The sequence below is a fragment of the Phacochoerus africanus genome, chromosome 9 (assembly GCF_016906955.1).
Source record: "Phacochoerus africanus isolate WHEZ1 chromosome 9, ROS_Pafr_v1, whole genome shotgun sequence".
Lineage (NCBI taxonomy): Eukaryota > Metazoa > Chordata > Mammalia > Artiodactyla > Suidae > Phacochoerus > Phacochoerus africanus.
The window spans coordinates 96,922,588-96,945,098 of NC_062552.1; the positions used below are offsets into that span (position 1 = coordinate 96,922,588).

The 22,511-nt window shown below is 45.3% G+C and overlaps 1 protein-coding gene across 1 annotated transcript in view; it reads right to left on the reverse strand.

Annotated features, from left to right (window-relative positions):
- MAP3K9 (mitogen-activated protein kinase kinase kinase 9) overlaps positions 1 to 22,511 on the reverse strand; it is an 85,215-nt gene that overhangs the window by 24,978 nt on the left and 37,726 nt on the right. Inside the window, exons 3-4 of the mRNA XM_047794975.1 lie at positions 9,374 to 9,554; positions 1,286 to 1,434 (exon numbers count right to left, since the gene is read on the reverse strand). Of these exons, the coding sequence (XP_047650931.1) occupies positions 1,286 to 1,434; positions 9,374 to 9,554 (330 nt within the window). The remainder of the gene's footprint in view (positions 1 to 1,285; positions 1,435 to 9,373; positions 9,555 to 22,511) is intronic.

Below are 22,511 nucleotides of genomic sequence, written 5' to 3' on the forward strand. Positions count from 1 at the left end.
GGAAGTAAAGCAAGCTGACCAACATCTCAACCATCAAGAATGACTCTGGAAGTTCCTGTTCTGGCTCAGCAGTTAGCAAACCCAACTAGCATCCATGAGGACGCGGGTTCGATCCCTGGCCTTGCTCAGTGGGTTAAGGATCTGGCGTTTCCGTCAGCTGTGGTGTAGGTTGCAGACGCGGCTAGGATCCTGTGTTGCTGTGGCTGTGGCGTGGGCCGGTGGCTACGGTTCCAATTGGACCCCTAGCCTGGGAACCTCCATGTGCTGCGGGCCCTTAAAAGACCAAAAAGAAAGAATGATGCTGTACCACATCCATTCCATTCCTCTGATTTAGTATAAGAAAGGCAAGTCCAGGAGTTCCCGTCGTGGCGCAGTGGTTAACGAATCCGACTAGGAACCATGAGGTTGCGGGTTCGATCCCTGCCCTTGCTCAGTGGGTTACCGATCCGGCATTGCCGTGAGCTGTAGGTTGCAGACGCGGCTCGGATCCCGCGTTGCTGTGGCGTTGGCGTAGGCCGGCGGCTACAGCTCCGATTGGACCCCTAGCCTGGGAACCTCCATATGCCGCGGGAGCGGCCCAAAGAAATAGCAAAAAGACAAAAAAAAAAAAAAAAAGAAAGAAAGGCAAGTCCAAAGAGTTTTCTTGGATAGAGTACAACTACCACAGTTATCAGGTTACTACCTGATTCCAGTCCTGAGAATGGGCCTCAACTTGCCATAAATGAGCCACCCTTCTCTGCCTCAGTGCACAGATGAGGAGGCAAAGGATGAAAAGCCCTGGTGTGGGAGTCAGGAAAGGTGAGCTCTATCTACTCTCAGCTCAGCCACTACCCATTGGAGGGACCGCCTATCCATTTAACCTTTCTCAGCTTAGTATTTCTCACTTAACAAAATGACAGGGCTTGACTGACTTTTAGAATTCCTTTCTTCTCAGATGTTTTTGTTTCCACATGGAAGACACTCAGAGGTCCTGAAATAAAAGCTGCTATACCTTCTCACTTTGCATTAAACATTGACATCCAGAGTACTGGAGAGCAGGCTTTCGTTACTAAGTTCAGTTCTACAGTCCCTGTAGATGGACAGAAGGACATCGGGGACACCAGCGTAGCCGGGTCCTGCCATCATCTTGAAGTAACTCTTCCAACCACCCACCGGAGTCCTCCTTGGGGGACTAACACTTCACCTCCTCTGTCAGGGATTAATCCTGTAGAATTGGCTACAATCCATCGAGTGCTGATGAACAGGTAAATGGCCTCCAGGTTTGTTCTAGTCAGGGGTCACTTACCTTCCATGAGTTTGGCAAAGGGTTCTGGGCACGTGGAAGGAATGGGAAGGGCAAGCTTGTTCATGGCCACTCCATAAGCGACTGCTAAGCCATCGATTCCTCGGAAGGGGACCTCACCGGTCAGCAACTCCCAGAGCAGCACCCCGTAGCTGAAGAAAGGACAGAGACAGCAGCCGCCCGTGAGCCCCAGGTGCACCTTCACCGGAACAGCTCGTGCGGCTTTGACGAGCATCCCTCATCCTCTCCAACACACAGGGGGACTAACAAACGGACGCAGTGACATAATACAAAGGGAGACCATAACGCCTATTGGCTATCAACAAAAACTCTGGAGTCAAGCACACTTGGTTTCAAAGTCTCGTCGCTCAAGTTTCCCACCTAGAAAGTGCAAATAATAGTCCCACAAGGCTGTCGTGAAATGAAATGTGCTACTCTAGTGCTAAATCAGTGCTCAATGGGCACGGCTATCTGGTCCCTGCTACTGCGAATGTAATAAACTGGGAGAAGAAACAGCCTCCAAGGAATACATTTTTTTTCTGCTTTAAGAAAACTTCAGTGGAGTTTCCGCTGTAGCTCAGTGGAAATGAACCCAACTGGTATCCATGAGGATGCAGGTTCGATCCCTGGCCTCGCTCAGTGGGTTAAGGATCCAGCATTGCCGTGAGCTGTGGTGTAGGTCGCAGATGCAGCTTGGATTCCTCATTGCTGTGGCCATGGCATAGGCCGGCAGCTACAGCTCCGATTTGACCCCTAGCCTGGGAGCTTCCATGTGCCATACCTGTGGCCCTTAAAAAAACAAAAAAAGAAAACTTCAGCTTTAGTCACAGACACATTTTTTTTTAAGCATTAGAAAAGCAGAGCGATGACCACACAAAACACACAGGTTTTGCTCCTGTGAAAGATTTTTTTCAATGCCCACTAGGGTGGATAGATTCCTCCCCCTGATCAGTGTGAATGCGTCCTTAAGGGTGACCTCTGTCTAATTCAAAGGGGAAATTTTCACAAAGGTGGACCCCATGGGTGGAGCAGAGCAGCACATCATCTGTGAGGCCTCCCAGCTCCCTCCCTGCCTTTCAAATCCACAGGAGAAGTTTCTTTCCACAGGTCCTGTGAGCTTAGAGAATAGGGAGTACAAAGCTTCGCGGCATCATTATTCTATGAATTCGCAATGAGAACCAGGCAAACTCACGGAGCCTTTAATCCTTTCAGGAATAAGTCAGGACCAGAAACCATAAGGCCATGAACAGTTGGAAGAGGGGTTCTCTGACAACCAACAGGAGACATGTTAATTTAAAAAACAATAATAAACCCAGTAACTATTTTATCATGGTCCCTCCCTTGTACGAGCAGCATGCTAAGATATTTATACTCATCAGCTTGAATCCCTACAACCAACCTGCAAGGTAAGAATTATCATCATTTGCAGACGAGGAAGGCAAGTTTTAGGTTTAGCAGCGCATATGAAGGGCATGTACAGAGTAAGTCATGGTGGACCTGGACCCGTTTTCAATCCTTTCCCCCTAGAATGCCCTTCTACCATTTCTCTCCTCAGTAAACTCTACTAATCATCTTTCAAGATCTGATTCAAATGCATCACTATTTATTCATTCATTTTTTAAACATCTACTATATATTTATGCCAACTCAATACCAAGTACTGGGATACAGGATCATAAAAACAGATCTTATCCCCAAGAGATTAGTGAGAAGAACAAAAAAAGCATCAATAGAATACGGAGAGAGGAGTCACAAGAGAGGTATTGAGAGGGGACAGAGGAGGGTCACTTACACCAGACCAAGGTGAGAGAAGGCAGGAAACCCTGAGCAAAACTTTGCTAAGTGAGGGAAGAGCCAGGGCTCCAGACACAGGGATCAGGGTGCACAAAGGTGTGGACCTGCCCTCAAAGGATCCCAAGTGGCCAAAGAGGAGCAATGTGCCCACACGTGTGCCTCCAGGGGTCTCTACAGATGGACCCTCAGAGTGGACTGGCCAGTCTCCTTGGACAATGGCGTTTTCCCAGTGAGCTCAAAATACTATTATTTTCTTTAAGCTTTTTGACAGAAAAAAAAACAAAAAAACAACAACTGGTAGACTGGTAGCTGCAGGTCTTGTCTTGTCCTGACAAGAAGCTGGATTTTAGTCTGAGGCTGATGGGGACAACTGGACACTTTAGGAGGCCTTCCCTAGCACCCCCAAGAGTTACTCAGCCCTCATTTGTCTGCTGAGTATTTTAATTATTTGTTTACCAGCCTATGGGATCCTAAAGGCAGGAAGAGTAGCTTCTAATCTTTGCATTCTCAGGGCCTTGCCCAGGCTCTGGTACGCTTTGGTCCTCATGCGTGAATGAGTCAGTGGGTGGGTGTAGGTGTCACTGCACGGTCAGATGGTCCTGCAGGTGCACTGGGTGGCCCAGAGGAAGTCCCAGATATCATCAGGAACTGCACTGGGACTTTCGGCTAAAACTTTCATGTGAGCATCCAGACAGTGGTAATGCCGGGTAGCTCCCACCAAGTGACCTCAAAGAGCTCCCAGTGCTGGAATGCTAACTAGATTCCAGGTTAGCACCACTCTCACCTTTAGAGGCCTGCTCTCGGCATTACTGCCCACCTCCACCCAGAGGAAGAAAAACCTGAGGTCCCCTAAACTCCTCTCTTCCAACCAGGCAAAGACAACTGGTGTCCCAACCCTAACTACCTGGGTGTTTTCAAAGATCGAAAAACATGTCCTATTTGTGTCCCCATTTACCCTCTGTGATGGTTTCACCCTGAGCTCTACTCAGAGGAGATGTTTCAGGCCACCTGGAAGCGGGAGGGACCAGGGACCCTCCCCTCCCAGCTTCAGGGAGGGCAGCTTGGTCCTTTGTTCAGGGCACTCCATTCCGTCTGAAGGGCTCAACAACTAAGAGGTGGGAAAGACTGAGGCAGACTGGAGTCAGATGGCTGCTTTACCACCAGAGCCCTTGACCTGGAGGCAGCAAGCACGTTGCTCCAAGGTTAAGTCTCCTCCTCTATGCGACAGAGGCAGCAATCCCCACCTCACACAACAGGTGCAAGAGGTGAATAAAAGTAACTACTCCTCAGCCTGAAATCACCATCAGTAGCTGGTAAAGACTGCACTTGCCCTCGGGAAGAGCCTGAATGAGAAAGTCTCTAGTGAGGGACCTGCCCAGGGACACCGCCATTCCGGGAAGAAGCCTTCCAGGGGGTGACAAAACCAGAGACCTCCTCTGCCAATGTTCCTCCACATTTTTGCGACAGAAGGTGGGTGATACACACGAAGGCTTGGTGTTCCTTTGGCAGGAAGAGAGTCCAAAAAGGGGACGGGAGAGTACACGTTGGTGGGATGTGAGCCCCAGCGAGAGGCGGACCGGAGAAGTCTGAGTGATTTACCTCAGGGTTAGCCTGCTTTCTTGTTCTCTGGGGTTGAAAGAAGGTGAGGAGGTCTATGCAAGACCATTTACAAGTGGCCTGAAAGTACCAGCTCAGCCAGAACCCTGCCTGGGAGTTCCCTGCCCCCAGAGAACGGCCATCTCCCACACTGCTGTCTGCAATTTCCCGTCTTTTCAGCCTAACCGCCCGCCCTGGGGAATGCACCCTGTTGTCCATAATTAACCCCCTCCAGCAGTGCCCTAATCCTTTCCACCCTTTGGTAATGTCACACATGGGGGAGGGATGCTTTATGTTTGTTCAAAGTGAAGAAAAGCAAGAGAGCGAATAGCAACCCTTCCCAACCCAAGGCACAGCAATTCTGCACCTGTGCTGCACCAGGACTGTTTCTTATTAACCTGCTTGGTCTTTAAGACGGTCAACTCACCCCAAAAAAGAGGGTGTCCCCTGAATGGGCTCCTCTACTTGCTCTTTAGCTGTGACCCCATGTTCCAGGAACTACACTGTTTAATAAACTTTGGCAAAGACAGCTGAACTTCCATACGTGAAAGCACTTTGTAAACTGTTGGGTAACAATCATTCCTGTTACCCAGATCCTCATGCAAGATGATGATGTGTATTAATTTATCTATAAATATATACATTACTATATTTATCGATACAATACATACTTAGTAACACAGGTATATGCTCATGCTACATATTACATTCAAAAAGCAGCTCACAAAAGACAAAGATCCCATTTTAACGGATGGGTGGGTAATGGTGTGAACATGAGTAAGCACACCAAATGCCAACACAGATTATCTTTAGAAGCGGGTGATTTTCTTTTTCTTTTGTTTATCCGTATTTTCTATTTTTTTCCCTAGAGTGAACATGTTTTACTTCTGTGATTCAAAAAAACTTAGCACAGCACAACCAAAGGGAAAGAACTGCTCTTCTTGAAGGGAAGTGAAGTCCAAATGGACTGGGCAGCTGTGTAGTTGGTTGTTGAGGATCCGGGCCATTCTCACCCTACCCTCCATCGCAGCATGGAGGAGGCCCAGAATATAATTACAGTACCTTTGCAGAATTAACTGTCACTCAGATGTAACTATTCAGACAAGAACAATACACTGAGGGACCCTGGTTTTTTTTTTTCCTTTTGATTAGTCCACTACTTAATGAACTCAGGTCTGATACACCATAGCTAACATCAATAGACAGAAGCTATAAAGCATCACTGAAAGAAATTAAAGGAGGTCTAACTAAGCAGAAAGATATCCCGTTTCATGGATTAGAAAACAGTATTATTTAGATGGCCAGACTCCCCAAAGTGATCTACAGACTTAACACAATCCCTCTCAAAAGCCCCGCTGCCTATTTTTCAGAAATTGACAAAATGATCCTAAAATTCAAATGGAAATTGAAGAGACTTGGAACAGCTAAAATAATCTTGAAAAAGAAGAAAAGTGGAAGACTCACGCTTCCTAATTTCAAAACTTACTTCAAAGCATCAGTACTTAACATAGGATGGGGCTGGCATAAGAGTAGACACATAGATCAATGGGGTAGAACTGAGAGTCCAGAAATAAACTCTTAGGTTTGTGGTTAGCTGCTTTTTGACAAGGGTGCCTATACAACTGAACAAGAAAAAAAACAACCTTTTAAACAAATAGCGCTGGAATAACTAGAGAGCCATATGTAAAAGAATGAAGTGGGATCTCTACCTCATACTGCATATAAAAATTAAGTCAAAATGAAACAGAGAGGGAGTTCTCTGATGGCCTAGCGGGTTGAGGCTCCTGCGTTCTCACCGCTGTGGCTCTGGTTGCTGCTGTGCGGCGTAGGTTCAATCCCTGGCCCAGGAATTCCCACATACTGCCTGTGTGGCAAAAAAGAAAAAAAAAAAAAAAAAAAACAAAAAAACCCAAGAGAGAACCTGAAATAAATGTTGCAACTCTCATTTAAAAAAAAAAATGAAACAGAGACCTATATATGTGAGAGATAAAATTACAAACTCTTAGAAGAAGACATAGATTTGAAACTTCATGACTTGGAGTTCCCTATGTGGCTGAGCAAGTTAAGGACCCTACATTATCTCCATGAGGGTAAAGGTTCAATCCCTGGCCTCGCTCAGGGGGTTAAAGGATCCAGTATTATTGCAAGCTGTGGCACAGGTTGCAGATGTACCTTGGATCTGATGTTGCCATGGCTGTGGCATAGGATGGCAGCTGCAGCTCCAATTCAAGCCCTAGCCTGGGAAATTCCATATGCCGTGGGTGTGGCTGTAAAAAGGAAAAAAGAAAAAAAAAACAAAAAAAGTCATGACCTGGGTTTCTTAGATATGACACCACAAGCAGAGGCAATCAAAGAAAAAAAAAATGATAAACTGGACTTTATCAAAATTAAAGATTCTTGTGTTTCAAAGGATACCAAGCCTTGGTTTCTTAGATATGACACCAAAAGCACAGGCAATGAAAGAAAAAACTGATAAATCAGACTTTTATCAAAATTAAAGATGCTTGTGTTTCTAAGGATACCAAGCCTTGGTTTCTTAGATATGACACCAAAAGCACAGGCAATGAAAGAAAAAACTGATAAATCAGACTTTTATCAAAATTAAAGATGCTTGTGTTTCTAAGGATACTACTGGAATTCCCGTCATGGCTCAGCAGAAATGAAACTGACTGGTATCCATGAGGACGCAGGTTCAATCCCTAGCCTTGCTCAGTGGGTTAAGGGTCTGGCGTTGCCATGAGCTGTGGTGTAGGTCGTAGTCGCGGCTCGGATTCTGTGTTGCTGTGGCTGTGGGGTAGGCCTGCAGCACTGATTTGACCCCCAGCCCAGGAACTTCCATATGCCGAAGATGCGGCTCTAAAAACAAAGAAAAAAAATTAAAAAAAAAAGGATACCATCAAGAAAGTAAAAAGAAAACCCACAGAATGAATGAAAACATTTGAAAAGCATACATCGGATTAAAGGGCTTGTATCCAGAATACAGAAAGAACTCTTTCAACATGAAAAGGGAGGGACATATAACCTAATTTTTAAAATGGCAACAGCTTTGAACAGACATTTATTCAGAGAGGATCAACAAATGGACAATAAGCACATGAAAAGATGCTCAACATCATTAGTCATTAGGGAAATACAAATCAAAACCACGAGATACCCCTTCATACTAGGATGGCTAATAATCAGAAACAATAAATGTTGAGAGGCTGTGGAGAAACAGGAACCTCATGCATCACTAACAGTAATGCGAAACGGCAGAGCCGTGGTGAAAACTGTTTGGCAGTTCTTCAGAGAGCTGAACATACAATTACCACATGACTCAAAAATTTCACTCCTAGGTATACGTCCCAGGGAACTGAAAACATATGCTCTCATAAAAGCTTGTACCAAATGCCCACAGCAGCATTATTTTCACATTAGTGAAAAAGTGAAACAACCCAACATCCATCAACTAATGAATGGCTGAACAAATTGGTATACCCATACAATGGAGTATTACCGAGCTATTTAAAAAAAGGAAGTTCTGATGCATGCTACAACATACATGAATCCTGAAAACATTATGCAAATGAAAGTAGCCAGTTACCAAAAATATACTGTAGGATTCCATTTACATGAAACGTCCAGAATAGGCAAATCCATAGAGAGGTAGAGTAAATTAGTGGCTGCCAGGGAGCAGACAGTGGGTCTTGAGGAATGACTGTTAATAGGTGTTGGTTTTTTTTTCTGAGCGATAAAAAATATTCTGGAAATAGTTAGTGGTTGTCATGGGTTAAATGGTGGCCCTGCAAAAATAACTTCATTTTCTAATACTCACAATCTTTATTTAGAACAGAAGCTGCCCTAGGTTTCTGGAGAAAGTATGGTCCTGCTGACACTGATTTCAGACTTTTGGCCTCTAGACTATAAATTTCTATTGTTTTAAGCCACCTGGTATGTGATAATTTTTTTACAGCAGCTCTATGAAAATAATAACAATAATGATTAGTGTAAAACATTGTCAATTTAAAACCATTGGCTTATATATTTTAAAAGGTGAGCTTTATGGTATGTGAATAATATTTCAGTAAAGCTGCCATTTAAAATACATACACATGGGACTTCCCGTTGTGGCACAGCAGAAACAAAACTGACTGGTGTCTATGAAGACTCGGGTTTGATCCCTGGCCTCATTCAGTGTGTTAAGGATCCAGCATTGCTATGAGCTGTGGTGAAGGTTGCAGACACAGCTCGGATCCCCAAGTTGCTGTGGCTGTGGCGTAGGATGGCAGCTGTAGCTCCGATTCGACTCCTAGCCTGGGAACCTCGCTATGCCACAGGTGCGACCCTAAGAAAAAAAAAAAGCAAGCCAGGAGACCCTAGGGAAGGTCTCCAGGAGGGACTGGGTGCACTCCACCCTACAGCTCAGTACACACTGCCCCTGAGAATCTGCTAGTCTTTCCTAGGGAGCAGCCACCAACACAAAGAGGCCGACATAGAGGTGGTCCTTGCCACAGCACTGGAGGAACTTCTTAAAGATGAAGGCATTAGAAAGTGCCCTTTGGCAATGAGGGAATTGGGATAGACTGCTTGCAAGGGATAACGTAGACCTACTTGGGCACAGTGCACCCGGGATTCTATGCAAGCTCAGTTCTCCAAGTCCTGTGGCATTTGTGCAGCTGAAAGAGACCCAGGAGACACTGGCCCTGCACCTCTGGACCTTACCTCCACACGTCGCTGCCTTTGGAAAACATGGAGGCACGAATGACTTCGGGTGCCATCCAGGCATACGTCCCTGCTGCGCTCATCTTGGTGGTTCGGTGCCATTCCCGAGCCAGGCCAAAATCAGTGATCTTCAGAATCTTGTTGCTCAGGTCTCCGTTCTCCACCTTCTGGAGGATCAATACTGGGCAAGGAAAGGAATACAGGAGAAACCAGAGAGTCTGCATTAGACACTGAGTACACAGCCCTCCTGCCATCCTTTTGTCCTCTCCTGTGGGCTCCATCGTATGGCTGTGGCTGCCACAGGTGGGCGAGGGGAGCCACCACCCTCTAACACCTATGATGCATCCACTTTTGTGTCAAGTAGTTTACAGGCATTGCTTTAACCCTCACACCAGCCTCATGAAGTAGATGCTACTACCATCTCTGCTCTACAGATGAGGAAATGGAGACACAGCACCACTGAATAAAATTTCCAAGGCCATTCAACCAATGAGCCAGGGCTGAAATCCAGGCAGCTTGCCTCAAGAGCTTTCTGAGTTAACATTGCACCATATGGCCCCTTCACACCCTGGGAAAGAGGAGCGGTGAGGTCACAGTTGACCCTTCTAGGAGCTGCTACTTAGGCTTCCTGTCTTCCAGGGGCCTCCCTGGGTTTCAACCACCCTCAGATCACAAAGAACAGAGATGCATGTTGGACTTGCCAGCTTTGACAGTGTCAGGACAGTATCCATGAGCCTCTCCAAGTTACTTTACTTTATGTCTTAAGAAAGCATGTCTTGGAGTTCCTCTCATGGGGCAGCGGAAAAGGAACCCGACTAGTATCAATGAGGACGTAGGTTCGATCCCTGGCCTTGCTCACCTGGGTTAGGGATCTGTCGTTGCTGTGAGATGTGCTGTAGGTCACAGATGTGGCTCGGATCTGGTGTTGCTGTGGTGTAGGCCAGTAGCTGTAGCTCTGATTCAACCCCTAGCCTGGGAACCTCCATATGACACGGGTGCAGCCCTAAAAAGCAAAAAAAAAAAAAAAAAAAGAAAGAAAGAAAGAAAGAAACACGTCTTTTGGGCACAGAGGTTTCCCTTTCATCTAGGAACACACCTCCACCCACTGTCAAGTGGCCGATGGCCGGGAGGTCAGATGGCGCACACGCCGACAGTCATAATGTTTTCTGCGAACACGGGCGCCAAAAGGAGGAACTAGGGCACTGACCCAATCACACCCTGGGCCCTGTGTCCTGGGTTCTAATGCCAAAGCCACCGCACTGTGGCTCTCCTAGGACAGTAGCTAGGGCAGCCCCTGACCCAATGATGGTTCCAGCAGCAAGTGTGCCCCTGTGGGAGCCAATCTCCCTCAGGAGAACAAAAATGCTCACTGCCTAAAGTAAGCAAAGCCAAGGAACGCCGTCTGAGTGGGCGGCTAGTAAGCTCCGGGATATGCAGAAGCCTGGCCTCCATTCTCGCAAGTGGGATGGTTCCAAAGGCCCTGGGTGGGCACAGCCTCTGTGGGTCAGAACCTGAACCACAAAGTCTTGCCGTTCAAGTCTCAACGGGGAGAGTGGAGAAGGGGGGCTGATTTTAGGGCAAGAGCCTCAGGCAGGTCCCTCAAGTCCCGAGACTGCCTTCTCTTTACCTGCCTCCCCCCAAATGTCCACTGAATTGTTACATAATGAAAGGACATGGGCCAAAGGTCTTTATGGCCAACGTACTTCTAGAAAATCAGCAGTAAAGAGGGATTACCAGAAGCACAGGTCTGGAAACAAAAGAAAACAGTGCCCTACTCCTTGGGTCTAATGGTGTAAGGCCCCTTCCCCCACCTGCCCACTCCAAGCTTCCAGCATCCTGACTGGGTCCAAGCCCCTGAATGCTTGGGCAGATTAAAACAAACAAGCACGCAAGCAAACAAAAAACCAACTTTCTACATCTTATCTAATCACAAAAACCTTTCCAGATTCTTCTGTGCCTCTCTCCCCTTCTCTGCAGGCAGAGATACAGACCAATAAGCACTCAGCCTGCTGGGGAAGTGGCAGCACAGAAACCTACCATTCCTTGTGCAGTGGTGGCAACCAGCTGCTCAACATTTCTCTGAGCCCCCCTTTACGCCAAAGATTCAGAGAGAGCCCCTTCCCCTGCCACATCCAAAGGGGTTCAGCCCTGTCACCCCAGACCTCCAGGTGGCGTGGGACAGGGTACAGGGGGAGAAGGATAATAGATTCACGCTGCTGTTTGGATCCAGCTGAGCCTTCTCAGGGTCTATCCCAGAAAGGGAAGAAGTTGATATTCTGTTACAGGTAGTTGATTTTTAGAAGCAGACTGGCATATGAAAGATGATTTTTAAAAGTATCTTAGTGTGTCAGACGGCTTAAGAGGGATGGCAGAAAGATGGAGATGAGGCAAGAACGAGCCCAGGGCAGTCTGTCTAAAGCGGAATGCCTTTAGATGGTACAGGTCCAGCCCAGCTCCTCCTAATCTCCTCTCCTCCCTGCTGCCTTACACCCAGCTGACCTCAAATAACTCATCCCAACAGGCTGGGTCTCGGAAGCCATCTGAGTTAGAAACCCCTGGCCTAGGGTTCTGCCCTCAGCAAAGGGGAGAGGCAAATTTATCCCCGCGGATGGTTTCAGCCAATGATTCTCAAGAACCAGTGTCCTAAAATACTAGAATCTCCCATGTATTACTAGTAACAATGAAAGCAACAGAGTTTGTGAAAGCTTTGCTTTTTTTTTTTCTGTTTGTTTTAAAGGGCCGTACCTGCAGCATATGGAGATTCCCAGGCTAGGGGTTGAATCAGAGCTGCTGCAGGTGCTGGCCTACACTACAGCCACAGCAACCCGGGATCCAAGCCACCTCTGTGATGGCAACGCTGGCTCCTTAACCCACCGAGTGAGGTCAGGGATTGAACCTGACTCCTCATGGATGCTAGTCAGATTCGTTTCCACTGAGCCATGACAGGAACTCCAAAATTAGCTATTTTAAAGTGAACAATTCAGTAGCATTACTGCATTTACAATGCTGCACAAACACCACCTTTATCTAGCGCCAAAACATTTTCACCACCCCAAAAGGAAATCTCACGCACATTAAGCAATTATTCCCTATTCTCCCCTCTTCCCAGCCTCTAGCAACCAACAGCCTGCTCTTTATTGATTTACCTATTCTGAAAATTTCATATAAATGGAATCATACCATGTGACACATCTGGTTATGCCACTCAGCACAATATTTTCAAGGTTCATCCACACAGTAGCTCATACCAGTACTTTACTCCTCTTTGTGACTCAATAATATTCCATTGTATTATATTCCACAATTTGTTTCTCCTCTGTCTGCTGATAAGACATCTGGATTGGGAGTTCCCGTTGTGGCACAACAGAAACAAATCTGACTATTAACCATGAGGTTTTGGGTTCGATCCCTGGCCTCACTCAGTGGGTTAAGGATCTGGCATTGCGTGAGCTGTGGTGTAGGTCACAGATGTGGCTTGGATCCTGTGTTGCTGTGGCTGTGGCGTAGGCCAGCAGCTGTAGCTCCGATTAGACCCCCTAGCCCAGGAATCTCCATATGTAGCAAGTGGCCTTAAGAATGCAAAGAAGGAGTTCCCGTCGTGGCTCAGTGGCTAACGAATCCGATTAGGAGCCATGAGGTTGCGGGTTCGATCCCTGCCCTTGCTCAGTGGGTTAAGGATCCGGCATTGCCGTGAGCTGTGGTGTAGGTCGCAGACATGGCTGGATCCCACATTGCTGTGGCTCTGGCGTAGGCCGGTGGCTACAGCTCCAATTGGACCCCTAGCCTGGGAACCTCCATATGCTGCGGGAGCGGCCCAAGAAATGGCAAAAAGACAAAAAAAAAAAAAAAAGAAAAGAAAAAAAGAATGTAAAGAAGACAAGACATCTGGATTGTTTGCACCTGTTGATTATTGTGAATCAGCTGCTGTGAACACGTGTGCACATATAATTGTTGGAGTACTTGTTTCCACTTCTTTGGGGTGTGTATCAAGGAGTGGAATTACTAGGTTACATAGTAGTTCCATGGTGAATGTTTCGAAGAATCACCAAACTATTTTCCACAGTAGCTGAAGCATTTTCCATTCCCATTAGCAATGTATGAGGGTTCCAATTTCTCCATATCTGCCTCATACTGGCTATTTTCCTTTTTCTTTTTTTCTTCCTTCTTAGTCTAGCCATTCTAGTGGTTTTGTGGTTTCCGACTCACTGTGGTTTTGATTCGCATTTCTCTAATGACTAATGATACAGAGCATCCTTTCATGTGCTTGCTGGCCATTTGCATGTCTTCTTTGGAGAAATGTCTATTGTTCTGTTGTTGAGTTATGAGTTCTTTGTACACTCTGGATACTAATCCGTTATCAAATATGTGATTGGCAATATTTATCTCTTTCTATAGCCTATCTTTTCACTTACCTGAGAGTGTCCTCTGGTGTACAAAAGTTGTTAATTTAGACGAAGTTCACTTTATTTTTCCTTCTGATGCTCATGCTTTTGATGTCATACTAAAGAACTGCCGAATCCAAGTTCATGAAGATTTGCCTCTGTGTTTTCTTCTAAGAGTTTCATGATTTCAGCTCTTACACTTAGGTCATTGATCCATTCTTAGATAATTTTTGAATATCATATGAGAGAGGGGTCCAGCGCCATTGTTTTCCATGTGGATATCCAATTTTCCCAGTACTGTTTGTTAAAGGGGAAATCTCTATTTTTTACAACTGAAAACATCATAGTTCTCTCCAAACACGTTTTCCCAGGTAGGAGAGAAAGGTTATATTCACAGCAGCTTACTTATCTCTACCATTGCCCTGAGCCTATTCTAAGCTTCTAGCAGTGACAAACAGATGCTTCACTTCTTGCAAAACTTAAGGACGTTTTATCAAAATCTGACTGAGTCCATGAAAGTGTTTTATGTCAACCTCCCCTCTCATGTGTGTGGCAGGGAAGGCGGGGCGGTGGAACAAATGCTGAAAACCAACAAATCCAAGTCAAGGTGGCGGGGCTGGGGGAGCCTGGCCAGGACAAGAATAGAGAGGAAAATATGTATTTAAACTAAAATCCAAGTGATTAACTAGATATAGAGGCTTGGTGGAGAAGGGAGACATATCCCACCTTTTAGATACGGATGACAAGTAGAAACAGTGGTGTCCCGGACTGAACAGTTGAGAGACAGAGCCCATTTGAGGAAACCAAGTTCAATGTGGGATATAATGGGTTTAGGGTGACAGTAACAAGTCAGGATGGAACAAGAAAAAAAAAAAAAAAGAGCAGACAATCTCAACCCCAGTCTTGACATTTTTCATGTGAAATTTCATAAATTCTGCATCCCTGTTCCAACTTCTATAAAATGGGGACAGAGATGAAAGGTAACACAGTAATGTAGCACCTGGCAGAGTGCCTGACACATAATTAGGCACTCAGGACATTACAGCTGTCATCACTACTCTAAGTGTCTCATATGCATGCAGAAACCATGGGACTCTGAGTTCAAGGTATTAAGACCCCTGGTGGTTTGCCTGGTAAGCCCTGATAGACAATAGCTACGCAATAAATGTTTACTGTATAAATAAATGAAAGTATAGATAAATGAAACAGTTGATTAAATAGCAACAATAGCCACGCATTATTGATCACTGCGTATGTACAGGCATACCTCGTTACCGAACTTCACCTTACTGTGCTTCGCAGATACTGGTTTTTTTTTTCCCCTTTTTTCTTTTTAAGGCCACACCTTCGGCATATGGGGTCAAATTGGAGCTATAGCTTCTGGCCTACACCACAGCTCACAGCAACACCGGATCCTTAAACCACTAAGCGAAGCCAGGGATAGAACCTGTGTCCTCATGGATACTGGTTGGGTTCATTACCGCTGAGCCACAGTGGGAACTCTGCTTTTTTTCCTTCTAGGGCCACACCTGAGGCACAGGTAGGTTCCCAGGCTAGGAGTAGAATCCAAGCTGTAGCTGCTGACCTATGCCCCAGCCCCAGCCCCTCCAGATACCTTAACCCACTGAGCGAGGCCAGGGATCAAACCTGAGGCCTCATGGATACTAATCAGATTCGTTTCCACTGAGCCACAATAGGAACTCCTGCTTTTTTTTTTTTTAAACAAATTGAAGGTTTGCGGTAACCCTGCTCTGAGCAAGTCTACTGGTGCCATTTCTCTGCTGTGTTTGCTCACCTCATGTCTCTGTGTCACGTTTGGTAATTCTCGCAATATTTCAAACTTATGTTTCATTATTATTATTATTATTATTATTATTATGATGCTTGTTATGGTGATCTGTGATCTCTGCTGTTCCTGTTGTAATTGTTTGGGGGCACCATGAACCATGAGATGGTAAACTTAGTAAATGTTGTGTGTGTTGTCACCGTTCCACAGATCAGCTGTTCTCCCACCTCTCAGATTCTCCTGGGGCCCTGCTATACCTGGAGACACAACAATATCACTTTAAATGAAAAGCTAGAAATGATGACGCTTAATGAGGAAGGCATGTCAAAAGCCAAGAAAGGCCAAAAGCTAGGTCCCTTGTACCAGTTAGTCAAGTTCTGAATGCAAATGAAAAGCTCTTGAAGGAAATTTAAAGTGCTGCTCTGGTGAACACACAAATGATAAGAAGGCGAAACAGCCTTACTGCTGATATGGAGAAAGTTCCAGGGGTCTGGATAGATCAGACCAGTCACAACATTCCCTCAAGCCAAAGTCTAATCCAGAGCAAGGTTCTGACTCTGTTCAAATTTATGAAGGCTGGGAGATGTGAGGAAGCTGTAGAAGAAAGGCTAGAAGCTGGCAGAAGTTGGTTCAAGAGGTTTAAGGGATGATATCATCATCGAAGTGCAGGTGGAGCAGCAGGTGCTGATGCAGGAGCTGCAGCAAGTTATCTGAGGATCTAGCTAAAACCATTAACAAAGGCGACTACACTAACCCACAGATTTTCAATGTAGACAAAACAGCTTCATGTGGAAGAAGATGCCATCTAGGATTTTCATAGCTGGAGAGGAGAAGTCAATGTCCAGCCTCAAAGCTTCCAAGGACAGCCTGATTCTCTTTTGGGGGTTTGTGAAGCTGGTTGACTATAAGTTGAAGCCAATGTTCATTTACGAAAATCCTAGGGCCCTTAAGAATTATGTTAAAGGAAGTTCCCTTTGTGGTGCAGCAGAAGCAAATCCAACTAGTATCCATGAGGACACAGGTTTGATCCCTGGCCTCGCTCAGTGGGTTAGGATCCAGCATTGCCATGAGCTGTGGTGTAGGTCTCAGACACATCTCAGATCCTGCATTGCTGTGGCTCTGGCATAGCCTGGCAGCTGCAGCTCATATTTGACCCCTAGCCTGGGAACATCCATATGCCACAGGTGCAGCCTTTAAAAAAAAAAAAAAAAAAAAAAGCAAAGCAAAAATAAAATAAAATAAATGGAAAAACAAATACTCTGCTAATATCAAGTAACCTGTACAAATACATAAAATGAAAATAAAAACAAACACTGGAAACCATAAACAAAATTAAAAAAAAAAAAAAACCTATGGAATGGGAGAAAATATTTTCAAACAATGTGACTGACAAGGGCTTAATTTCCAAAATATACAAAGAGCTCCTACAACTCAACAACAAAAACACAATAACCCCATTGAAAAAATGGGCAGAAGACTTAAAAAAAAAAAAATGTCTCCAATGAAGACATACAGATGGCCAATAAACACATGAAAAGGTGCTCAACATTGCTAATTATTAAAAAATTCAGGAGTTCCTGTTATGGCTCAGCAGAAACAAATCTGATTTGTACTCATGAGGATGCAGGTTTGATCCCTGGCCTTGCTCTGTGGGTTAAGGATCTGAGGTTACCGTGAGCTGCAGTGGAGGTCACAGATGTGACTCAGATCCCTCGTAGCTGTGGCTGTGGTGTAGGCCAGCAGCTACAGCTCTGATTCAACCCCTAGCTTGGGAACCTCCATGTGCAACAGGTGCGGCCCTAAAAAGAAGAAAAAAAATTCAAATCCAAACTACAATGAGGTATCACCTCACACTGATCAAAATGGCCATCATTAAAAAGTCTACAAATTAAAAATGCTGGAGAGGGTGTGGAGAGAAGAGAACCCTCCTATATTGTTGATGGGAATGTAAGTTGCTGCAGACGCTATGGAAAATAGCATGGAGGTTCCTCGAAAAGTTAAAAATAGAATTACCATGTGATCCTGCAATTCCACTCCTGGGCATATATCTGGACAAAACTATAATTCAAAAAGACACACCCACCCCTATATTTACAGCAGCACTATTCACAAAAGCCAAGACATGGAAACAACCTAATGTCAACTGCCAGATAAATGGCTAAATAAGATGTGGTATATACACACGATGAAATACTACTCAGTCATAAGAAAGAAATAATGACATCTGCAGCAATATGGATGGAATTAGAGATTATCATACTAAGTGAAGAAGGAAGTCAGGAAAAAAAAAGACAAATACCATATGATATCACTAATTATGAAACAGAACCAAATTCACGGACATAGAGAACAGACTTGTGGTTGCCAAGGAAGAGAGGTGATAGGGGAGGGATGCGTTGGGAGTTTGGGGTTCGAAGATACAAACTAGTATATATAGAATGGATAAATAACAAGGTCTTACTGTATAGCACAGGGAACTATATTCAATATCTCGAGATAAAGCATAATGGAAAACAACATAAAGAAGAATGCATATGTATGCTTAACTTCACTGTATAGCAGAAATTGACATAATATTGCAAATCAGGATACTTCTTTTTTTTGGCTTTTGTCTTTTGAGGGCCGCACCTGCAGCATATGGAGATTCCCAGGCTAGGGGTCTAATTGGAGCTGTTGCAATTGGTCTAATTGCCAGAGCCACAGCAATGCCAGATCAGAGTTGCATTTGCGACCTACACCACAGCTCACAGCAACACCAGATTTTTAACCCACTGAGCGAGGCCAGGGCTCGAACCGGCAACCTCATGGTTCCTAGTTGGAATTGTTTCTGCTGAGCCATGACAGGAACTCCAGTATACTTCAGTTTTCTTTTTAAATCATGAAGTAAATGAAGGTTATTATTTCAGTAGATCCTGTTTCTGGTCAAAGTTCTGAGTCTATGGCCATCTGCCTTTGTTAGAAAGAAGAGTACAGGGTTAGAGAGAAATAAAGGCAAACCAGCACCAAAATGACTCTTGACCTTGGATATAGAGGCAGAATGACTTTCTATGGCATTTGATGTTATTTAATATGGATCACCTTGGAGTTCCCACTCTGGCAAAGCGGGTTAATGATCCAGCTTGTCTCTGCATAGGCACCAGTTCGATTCCCAGCCTAGTGCAGTGGGTTAGGAATCCCATTGCTGCAGCTGTGGGGCAGGTTGCAGCTACAGCTCAGATTCGATCCCTGGCCCGGAAACTTTCATTTGCAACAGGGGTGGCCAAAAAAGAAAAAAATAATAAAACATAGAGATCACCTAGAAGGATCTCAAGGTCATGCATGCTAGGACAATGGAGGGAGACATGAGTCAGGCGGGGGTGAGGGAGGGGAGTGGGGGCTCAAAGGACTTTGTAAGTCTGACATAATGTCATTAGCTGGATCCCAGGCTCTCAAAACTTGGCATAACTGAGGAGACTCTTCCGTATGTCCTAACAGTAAATTTAGCTTGGGTTGATGACTTATCACTTTGGGATTTCTTATTAATTATTCATCTCCATTAGCACAGGGGGCTCTGATTTGCTAAATGCTTACCTTGGTGCCAAGGCTCCCACATCCCCAGACCTTCATTTGGCCCAAGTGATTCACCTCTCCCAGGTTAAGCAATTGGTCTGTTTTGAGGACTGTGATTTGCTTGATTTAGTCTTTTTTTTAAAAGTTTATTGTCTTTTTTGTTTGTTTGTTTTTTTAGGGCTGCACCCACGGCATATGGAAGTTCCCAGGCTAGGAGTCCAAATCGGAGCTGCAGCTGCTGGCCTTCCCCACAGACACAGCCACAAGCCGCATCTCTAGCTGTGATCTACACCACAGCTCACAGCAACACCAGATCCTTAACCCACTGAGTGAGGTCAGGGATCAAACCCAGGTCCTCATGGATACTTGTCAGGTTCGTTACAACTGAGCCACAATGGAAACTCCTAAAAGGTTTACTGTCAAATGTATACACACAGGGTGTATAAAACACGTATGTATGATTGAAAGAAAATCGGATGAATCCCCATCTGACTCCATCCAGTCCCTTAGGAGCTCCGCCTTCCTCCCCATCACACCCCTTCCCTCTCCCGACATCTCACAATCTCGACTTCTGTTATTCACCCCTTTACTTGGCTCCATCATCTACAACCTGTGTATTCACCCCCAAACTGAAGTATATTGTTTAGTTTTGAACAAGTGAGTGACAAGCACAAGTGTAGCTGTTTGTGTCCTCATTCCCCAGGGCTGCCCTAGCAGATTCACCTAACTGGGGTGGCTTAAAACACCAGACATTTACTGTCTCTCAGATCTGAAGGCAAGGATTCTAGCGCCAAAGCAAGGGGTCCGCCACGGCCGTGCTAGCTCTCCAGGCCAGAGGGATGCATCCTTCCTGCCTCTCCCAGCTCTTGGTGGCCACTGGCATTGCTTGGGCTTCCCCAGCCTAGGGCAGCATAACTCCAATCTCCTCCTCAGCTTCCTGCCCTCAGGCTCTGTCTCTGAGCTTCACGTGGCATTTCCATCCCTGTGTGTCTGTATCCAAACTTCCCTCTTCCCATAAAGACACCAGTCACCAGATGAGAGCCAGTCCTCATACTGCAGGACCTCATTGTCACTTGATTACGAAGACCCTATATCCAAAGAAGGTCACCCTATATCCAAAGAAGGTCACCGCCACAGGTTAGAACTTCAACATGTCTCTTTTAGGGGACACAGTTCTACCCACGATATTGCAAAAGAGTGAAAACACTGCCTTTGCTAGATGAAGGCTCTCCAGGAAATAAACTAGACACGGTGCCTGGTGTTCGTCCTAGAGAACAGACAGGAGCCCCTTCTGGGAAAGCCTGTATGCAAGACGTATGAGTGCTGGAAAAACTGGATAGGTGACCACAGCGAGGACATCTGGCAGCAGGGAACTGGGGGGAGAGGTGGAGTTATTGGACGTCCATCACGAGGATGGCTGGGGTGGGTGCCCAACTTTTCTTAGTTCACTGAGGCCCACCTCTGGTTCTCAGGGCTGGGCAAAGAAAACACTCCTGTCTATGAGGTCAACAGGACAAGGAGCTCCATTAGCACATAAGCAAGACAGCTGAGGACAGAGAGGAATCCTGGCCAGGCTGCCCCAGACAGTCATTCCTCAGGTTAAACTGACGGGACCCTGGCAGCAGGTGAGCTGATGATGATGACGGCCCCAGCGTTACTCCTGCCGGTAACTGCCCACCTCTCTGTCCGATGCGCAGCTGCCGTCCTGGGATCTCCTTTCACAGTCCTCAGGAGGTTCCCTTCATCCCTCCTCTATCCTGTACCCTACCTTCTCTCTTCGATGCTTCCTTCACTTACTCTGGTGATAGACACTCTCCAAGAGCTCCTTAGAAAGAATGCATGGAAGCGAAATTGTTGTTGCTGTTGATGTTAGAGCAGGTCTACGCTCCCGACAGAAAAATGATTATACAGAATTTCCTTCATCACCTTGGAGCATCGTGCATGACTTTCCTGCTTTGAGCACTGCTGTTAAGAAGCCTTGAACCACTCTGCTTCCCGATGCTCTGTATGTGATGTGTCTTTTTCTTTTGGGAAAATTTTTAGCCTCCTCTTACTCCCCAGGGTTCTGAAACATCCCACTGAAGGATGTGCCTTCAGTGGGAACCTAGCAAGTACTTTCAAATCTGAACTCTCACGTTCTTCAGTTACAGAGAATTTTCTTCAAGTATTTGATGGGTAATGTCCTTTCCTTTATTTCTGTTTTCTCTCTCTCTAGAACCTCTATTATTCAGGTATTAGGCTTTCTTTACTGGTCCTGTGATAGTCTTAACTTTTCTCCTCTACTTTTCCAACTTCTATTTCTTTTTAATTTTCTTTCTGAGATATCATTACTTTATCTTCTAATGTTTCTCATTTCCCTGTCATGGTTTTAATTTTTAGAGAGTACTTTTCTTCTTTTTCTTCTTCCTTTTTTTTTTCTTTTCCTTTCTTTCTATTTATGGCTGCACCTGCAGCATATGGAAGTTCCTGGGCCAGGGGTCAAATTGGAACTTCAGCTGTGGCCAGAGCCATGGCAACACCGAATCCGAGCTGCATCAGCAACCTATGCCACAGCTTGCAGCAACTCTGGATCCTTAACCTACTGAGTGAGGCCAGGGATGGAACTCGAATCTTCACAGAGACAATACCAGGTCCTTAACCCACTGAGCCACAACGGGAACTCTGGGAGCTCTTTTCTGTTCTCTGAATTTTTTTTTTTTTGTCTTTTTTGCCATTTCTTGGGCCACTTCCGCGGCATATGGAGGTTCCCAGGCTAGGGGTCCAATCGGAGCTGCGGCCGCCAGCCTACACCAGAGCCACAGCAATGCCGGATCCGAGCCGCTTCTGCAACCTACACCACAGCTCACGGCAATGCCGGATCGTTAACCCACTGAGCAAGGCCAGGGATCGAACCCGCAACCTCATGTTTCCTAGTTGGATTTGTTAACCACTGCACCACGACGGGAACTCCTGTTCTCTGAATTTAAAAACACAAACAAAACAAAACAAAACAAAAAAACTGAGTAGCAAGCATACATGTAGCTCTATAACTCCTGTTTTTGTAATATGGGCAGCATATCCTTTCTTTTATTGGACCATACTACCAATGGTTTTTACTTTTTATTTGTTTTGTTTCTCCTAGGGTATTTGGTCTCAGCTGCTTTTTCTATTTGTGCTTTGGTTTCTGGTGCACTTTTGCCCAGAGTTATAGCAATCCTTGATTGTCTGTTCATGACTAAGAACCAAATTGTACTTACGTTTTAAAAAGGAAGTCCTTATGTTTTAAAGGTGCATACTGAAATATTTACCAAGAAAATATAATGTTGCTGATTTCCTTCAAAATAACCAAGGATGGGAAATGAGTGGGGGTGACAGAAGAAACATGATCACCCACGAGTTGGTCACTGTTGAAACTGGATGAGTACATGTGAGTTCATGATAT